Here is a 7,563-nt window from a genome sequence, read left to right on the forward strand (position 1 = left end):
GGAAAGGGGCAGAGGAAAGCACACAGCAAGGGTGCTACAGGGAGGAGGGAAGGGGGCCACTGCATCAGCGACTCATGGCATAGCTATGGCTGTCCAGCTCCTGAGGGCTGCTCCCCTCCTTTGGGGAGGTGCTGCAGCCTGGTGGGCTGGTGGGGCTCATCCTTCGACAGGGGTAACCCTGGTCCGTGCTCTCCCTTTGCCACCCCAGGGCCTGGTCAATCATCTCCAAGCGGAGTGCAGGCAGCAGGCCCAGGTTCCTGGGGTCTGCCCGTGCCAGAGGGTTGTCAGCAGAGACACGCCGGGGCCCACCCCGTTCCCGCACAGTCTGATAGAAGGAGCTGCCCTCGTGGCTGGTGGCTGCCCGCCCTGGCTCCTTGGCTTTGGCTTCACAGCACCCTGGTTCCTCCTGGGGCAGGTGGATGGTGGGGATGTCCCCAGAGAGGCCTCGGCGGCTCTGGGGTGAAGGGCTGCGGCTCGTACCCCTGTCCCGGCTCGATGGTCGCAGGATGAGGCCCTGGAACTTGGCCAGGCTGGGGCTTCGGCTCCGGTGCCGTTTCATCTTGCCTGGGCTGGGACTACGGGATTTGGGGGCCAGCAAGACAAGTGTGCTGTCATCCTCCTCTTCTGAGCTGCTGCCTGAGCTGTCCGTGGGGCTGCTGCCCTCCTCCGACCTGGGCAGGGAGATCTGCACCCCTGCATCAGCACAGCTGGCTGATTCTTACAGGGGGCTGAGAGCACCCCAAGCACCCCTACACACATCCCCACCCCTGCCTCCCTCAGCCCCTCAACCCAGGGCTCCTGGCCATGCTGACCTGGAAGGGCTCAGTCACGCCAGCGATGCTGCTAGAGGTGTTGCTGTAGTATCCAAGGATGTACTCGCCCTTCCCTTTGGGCAGCGCCTCCTCTGAGAACATCACCTGCAGCCCAGAGAAAGCTGATGGGCACCAGGGCTGGTCACAGGTGTGCCCCCTCCCACCTCCAGCCCCAGCTGAGAACAGAAATCCCTGATGCCAGCACAGTGGACCTTCCCAAGGCTCAGCACAAAGCAATAAGGAGCTACCCCTCCTACCCCATCAAGGTCAGAAAGGGGCCACTGTCCCCCACCGTGGCACGTATGTGCCCAGTGAGACAGCAGGGCTGGCCCCAGCTCACCTGTGCACACAGTTGCTTCTCTAGACAGCGCTCTCCATCATCGCTCCTGGCCCAGACATAGGACACATAGTCTTTAGGATGCCGAAAACCCACCTGTGTGCATGTACAGAGGAGAACATTAGCCCTGCCTAGCACCATCAGCCACACCTGGCCTTTGCTCTCTTCTCACTCAGCCCCCTCTCCTCACACAGGGGCACCAAGGGCTACCTTGCACCCACCCCGCAGCACCCTGGGCCCGCAGCCCCCAGGAGTGCCAGCCTTTGGACCCTGTGGTGCCCACAGAGCAAGAAGGAATTGCTCTATCAGAGCCTCCTAAAGCAGGGCCAAATCCTGCTGCTAACTGCCAGGGCCTCCCAGGGGAAGGGAGAGCACAGGTCCATGCCATACACTTGTCTCCAGAAGTGGGGGGTAGCTCAGAAGGGACAGACCCCGCAGTGCTGTGCAGTGCTCCCCACTCCCTCCAGCCCCAGCAGCCCCCACGCCCCTACCCGGTAGAGTCCTATCCAGTCCCAGGAGCTCCGGTGGAAGCCAGCAGCCATCTTGTACCTGACAACTGCTTGCTCAGGCCTGCTCCATTCATCAGCCACATAAATCTCAACGGGGGGCTTGTCTGCCTTGGAAGCAAACTGTCAGAGACATGTACGTAGTGAGCAAAGGCATACCAAAGAGAGCTGCCCCTGCTGCCCAGGGCACCTGTCTAGGGCTGGGCACTCATGCATACACCAACAGCAGCCCCCAGCCACAGCAGCAAGATAGCCGAGCTTACCAAACAAAAAGGCAGCAAGCCCCACACACCCCATCATAGGCTGCACGCACTAGCTGAGCGTCTCACCCCTGTAGCTCCTGCCTGTGTGCCCTGTGGCCCCAGACAGTGCTCACCTGCACTGCAAAGATGGCAGCTACCGGCTTGTGGTCGCTGACGGTATACTCCATGTGGCTGCAGTAGCAGAGCTGGCTCACTGACAGGATGCCTTGGCTGGGCTGGTGCCCACCCCCACCAAGCCCAACACTGGGAGATTTGATCTTCCAGAGGATGCGGTCAGTCCAGGCAGGTTTTCGCTTCTTGGCACTGCAGGGCACAGAGGGGCATCTCTTGCCTGGCAGGGGGCAGTGGGCTCCACCCCAAACTGCCTCCCCCCAGCACTACACCACACACAAGCAGGGGATACAGTTCAGTGTGGCTGCAGAGACAGACCTGCGCTGGCACCAGCATGACAGTTGTGTTCCAGCCTGCCATCCCCAGTCCAGCCCATGCCCACCCCAGCATGGCTCCCTCCATCCATCCACACCAGCATCAGCCCCTTCCCTGCTCGCAACAGCTCCTGCCCTGGCTCTGAGGCCCACCACTCTTGCATCCCTCAGCCATGCCAGCTGCTCCCAAGCCCAGCACACACTTGAGCTCTGCTCTCCTACCTGCTGTCGTATTTGTTGGTGCCCACGTCGAACTTGAAGGTGGGTGGGAAATTCAGGGGTCCCTCCTGAAAGCCACTGAGGACAGGCCAGGTGCTCTTGGCCATGTTCAGCTGTGGGAAGGAGAACAGGTCGGGGAGCACGCCAGACCCCTCTGCAAGCTCCTGAGACACAGCACAGTCATCCCTGACCCATTGCTGCCAGCCTCACACAGCTCTCGGGGTCTGTCCATGCCAAGCAAGCAGCAAGTCCCTAGACCCAATGCTCCCAGCTCCTCCCAGCACACTGATAAAGGAAGCGTGTGCCCAGCTCCCATGGAGACCATCCTGGGCCTGTGCTGCCCCTTCCCCACAGAGCCAGGGCCCTTTGTGCCCCACAGGCAGCAAGGGAACATGCCCTGTCCCACAGCTGCAAGTACAGTTTTGGCAAGAGCCAAATGCCGCTCAGGGTCTGGCTGAGGCTTGGCAGCACACTCATCCCTCTCACCTGGTCCTTCTCCCAGAGCTGGCTCAGGATGTTGCTGTCGATGGCATACTTCACAAAGCGGATGTCAAGGCTCTCGATGCGGAAGTTGAGATCCCCAAACCAGAACACAAGGCTGTGGGTGGGAGGGAGGGTGACAGGATGGAAGGGCCCATCCTCAGCCTGTGGGCAGCCTCAGCCTGCAGTGCAGGCACTCTCAGGAGCACCAGTGAAAGTCAGCACACAGCCAACAGCTTGGCTGTCTGCCAGCCCTGCCAGGATTCCTCAGGTAGGACCAAGCACCATTAACCAAACAGGCCTGACTTCCCTGGGCAGAAATTGAGGGTGGAAATTTCCACCATAAGGCACCTACCAGAGTCAGACCGCACAGCCAAGACACCAGGGCAGAGCCGAGCCCTCCACCTCACCAGTCCCAAACCCCCACAGCACCAGTATGGCAGGAGCTACACCAGGCCTGGATGTGCCCCAGGGGAGACCAAGGACCCCTCTTAACACCTACCCCATTGTGCTGGGTCCCCACTGGGCCACAGGACAATCTTGCAGCTCTGCAGACAAGACCCCAGCTCCAAGCTGTGCTGGGATTCAGGGGACAGATCCCAGACCCTATCTGGAGGTGGTAAAGGATGGGGGCTGGCACTGGAGTCCTGGCCCAGACTGGGGAGCAAAGTGGTGGGGTACGCACTCATGGTCCAGGATGCCGCTGGCCGCATGCCCCTCAAACTGCTGCATGTGCAGTATGGTGGCAAAGTCCTCCTTGCGTTGCTCCGCCTTCTCCAGGTGTGCTGGCAGGTGGCAGTTCAGGAAGCAGACCATGTGGCCGAAGATGGAGAGACGAACACTCACCCCACCCTTGTTGCCCTGCACCGAGAGGATCCCATGACTCCTCAGGAAGCCAGCCCCTCACCACCCCGCCTAGGACCACACTCACCCAGTAGCCTCCCAGCCCTGTTCTTGTGCAGTCTGTCTGGATGTCCTGCAGGAAGGGGAGGTGGTAGTACTTGGCAAATACCAGGAGGATCACACCTTGCATCCGCACCGTGCTGACCTGGAATGAGAGCAGGGGCTGAAGCAGGACGGTAGCCACAGCAGAGCCCATAAGGGCAGGGGCAGCTTCTCCCACCTCCAGGCCATAGGGACAGCACCTCCCTGCTTTGCATGCCCCTCATCTTGCAGATGACTAACAGCACATTTAATTGTGCTGATCCACACACACCCTCCTGAATACTGACAGCTGAGATGAGCCTTAGCATTGCTGGGCATATGTACGCTGTGGGGCAGATGCCCTGGGACCCACAGGCTGCTGCCAGAAGCACAGACTTGTTCCCACATTCACTTCCTCACCCTGGTGCAATGCAGCAGGCAACAAGAAGTGTCCCCAAAGCACCACAGGGGAAGCCTAAGGCACTGGAAAGGGAGCAGGGTGGTACAGGCTAGACGGCACACTGGCGAGATGCACCACTAGCCCTCGGGCCAGGCCCCAAACACTGCTTGGATGGCTGCAGGCTGTCCCTCCAGCAGTCTGTCTCTCCAGCCAGCTCTCTCACCTCATCTCCTCCCTCTGTCCCTGCAGTTCAACGCTCCCTCCCCATGGTCCACTTGCCTGGCAGGCAGAGACAGTTGCCTAGCCCCTTTGGGGCCTCCTTACCAGGACAAAGTGGAAAGGGCTCAGCGCATCCATGAAGAGCTCGCTCCACTGATCTGTGAACAGGGCATCCTTCAGCCTCTTGTTTATCTTAGAGTTCACCTCTTGCAGCCTGGGAGGAAAGGGACAGGTCCCTCAGCCACACCAGGGAAGTGTCTGGCTCCCAGCTAGCAGGAGCTCCTTGGGAGAGGTGCCGAAGCATAGTGTGGGGAGCAGGGCCAGGGTGGGAACAGCAGTTCAAGGGAGGACCCTGGGTTTAGAGGACAAACCAGCCGTATCGTTGCTCCTGCAATACTGGGCCATGTGCCAGCAGAAGGCACAAGTGGCCCTGAACCCACAAGGCCTTGGCACTTTTTAAAGTGGGAGCAGTTCAGCTGCACAGGGCTGGGCAGCCCTCTGAAGCCTATCTCTCTGTGTGAGACAGGCTTACAGGACATGTCAGCTGCATTGGTCTCCGTAGAGAGGCCAAGTCTCACCCATACTTCAGCTCAGGATGTCCAGATACATCCTAGCCACCAACCTCAGAGCAGCAGCAAACAGAAGGTTAATAGTGCTCCTCCTGGCTCAGCAATGAGTGAAGAGAGGGAAGGATAATGTCTGCAGAGAACAGCAGAACTGGAGGTGGGGGAGCAGCAGGACACCCTGCCCCAGCCAGGACACAGTCCCAGCAAGTCCCTTGCTGTCAGCTACGCCCCCTGCCCCATCCATCTAGTCTTGGCTCTATACCCCCACAGCCCCACATGGTCTCATCCTGCTGGTCCGCAAGGCTGAGTGGACCAGGAGACTGGCTCCAACACAGCACGGTAGCTCCAGCAGCCTCAGCCTTACACTGCTCCCTCCCCGGGGAGGGGAGCACTTGGGGGAGTCCCCAGGAGCATCCTGGAGGCAGATCCAGCTCCTTCATCCCATGCCCACAGGCAAAGGCTGCTTCTAGCTCCCTGTACAAAGGCAGCATGTCCCTGGTCTTAGAGGGAATCCACACACACCACAGCAAACCTCAAGAGACCAGTTTGCCCTTAGACTCTGGCAGAGCTTGCCTTGCCAGCCACACCAATAAAACCTTACCACACCGACACGGCTCTGCCTTGCCAGCAGTTAAGTGTTGCCGGGGGCACAGAGCCAACCCAGCTGTGAGAAAACAGCAGATCTGTGCCCTTGAGGCCTGCATACCATGGGCAAAAGCTGAGATGAGGAAAACACTCCCAGAGGACTTCATCGGGTGAGTTAAATGCCTCTACAGACCTGACACCAGGACTGCCAGGGCTCACAGCAAGAGCAGTGCTCGCTGAGGCCCTGCTCTGCACAGCATAGCCAGCTACAGGCTCTTCAAGAGCTCAAGGCTACTCAGGATTCAAGGGTTTCTATTCCTCTTAGCACTCCCATTTTACTAGGAGCTGATTCTCCATTACCTTTCCTGATATTTTATCACTTGCGACGCACCCCCTCCCTGCCCACCATGCCCCAGGGGAGACTGGGGCTGCAGCTCTTCCGTTACCCACCCCCCATGGCTATGGGAATCCCCCAAAAGGGATGTGGTGGGGCAAGGGGGGGGGGGCCTGCTCCTCACCCTCTTACCCAATGGCGATCGCATCCGCATCGTTTGTCTCGCCCGTGTTGAGGTGCAGCAAGGATGTCACATCATTCGGGGGCATGGCTGTGCCCACATTCCAGGTGATCACTGTGATGCTTGGGAGGACAAAGGAAGCACAGGCTAACACTGGGGCTCAGAGGTCCTCCCCACCACCCCCATTCAGCCCCCAGCTTCACCAAGGAAGCTTTCTGCCTGCAACAGAAGTGGCCGCAGCTGAAGCTCAGCTGGGGCACGTACACCAAGTCCTTAACTGGATCCTTGTCTCTAAATTCCCCCAGGGTCTGCACCTCCACGCATGGCAAGCCCCGCTGTAACCCAAGCCCCGGTGAAATTCTAGAAAATGGCACAAAGAACCCTCATTTTCATCACCACCGACTGACACAGGCAGGCTGGCACAGCAGGCACACTGCAAGACAGTGTGTCCTCATAAAACCGCTTCCTCTCCCTTCCCCAGGAACGACGCATCCCTCAGGCTCCTGGGGAAAAGTATCCAGACCTCAGCCCCCAGATTCTGCCCCAGAGCACAGCCAGCCCTAAAGGCCAGGGCATCACATGTCACAGCAGCCCTGTGAGCCTCGCAGCAGTGTCCTTCACCAGTGCAAAGCCACCATCAGTCACAACACATTAATACCATTACGCAGCATACACCAGCGGCCCGCAGGCTCTTTCAGCAGTGCTAGGACAAGTTTCAGTCACAGGGGACACATTTCAGCAGTGAGGGAGCGTAGTGCCACCTCATTTCCAGAGCTCATGGACAGCAGGGGCAGATGGCACCCACTACACAGCCTGTGCCTCTAACGTGCCACCCCACACAGTACCCACTCCCCTGAACGCTGCCTGTGCAGACAGTGGGCACTGGGCATCCTTCGCCCTGGTGAACCCTACTGGCCCTTCACCCCAGATCTCCTCCAGCTGAACACCATCCACAGCAGGAAGAAAGGGACAACTCCAGTCCACAAGAGGCTTCTCTTGCTGCTTCGGCCCGGCATCATTGCCCCCTGCTTTCCCCCCACAGCAACATCGCTCACCGGAACGAGCCGTCCTCCGGAGCCCTTCCCGAGCAGCCAAGGAGCGCCCGCCGCCGATGAACTCGCTGGAGACGGCTTTGGGCAGCCCGGCGGCCCTGGGCGAGGAGCCCGCCCAGGCCGAGATGTGGTCGCTGGACTCGGCCTTGGGAAGCATCTCCCTCCTCTCGGCGGGCAGCGGCTTCCCGGGGGCGGCGTGCTCCAGGGAATCGAGCTCGGGGAAAGTGGGCCGGCCCGGCGCCACCGGCGACGGCACGGTG

The 7,563-nt window shown here is 59.9% G+C and overlaps 1 protein-coding gene across 1 annotated transcript; it reads right to left on the bottom strand.

Annotated features, from left to right (window-relative positions):
- Window positions 1-64: 64 nt before the first annotated feature.
- Window positions 65-7,344, bottom strand: INPP5J (inositol polyphosphate-5-phosphatase J). Its single transcript, XM_009885095.1, has 12 exons — window positions 7,307-7,344; window positions 6,263-6,373; window positions 4,691-4,799; window positions 3,974-4,090; window positions 3,728-3,903; window positions 3,049-3,160; window positions 2,566-2,675; window positions 2,032-2,221; window positions 1,641-1,778; window positions 1,153-1,245; window positions 813-917; window positions 65-685 (listed from the first exon to the last, which is right to left on the bottom strand). Exons 2-12 carry the CDS (start codon window positions 6,337-6,339, stop codon window positions 65-67), a joined length of 1,848 nt encoding a protein of 615 aa, XP_009883397.1. The 5' UTR covers window positions 6,340-6,373; window positions 7,307-7,344.
- Window positions 7,345-7,563: the final 219 nt, after the last annotated feature.

The sequence above is a fragment of the Charadrius vociferus genome, unplaced genomic scaffold (assembly GCF_000708025.1).
Source record: "Charadrius vociferus isolate BGI_N301 unplaced genomic scaffold, ASM70802v2 scaffold615, whole genome shotgun sequence".
Classification (NCBI taxonomy): Eukaryota; Metazoa; Chordata; class Aves; order Charadriiformes; family Charadriidae; genus Charadrius; species Charadrius vociferus.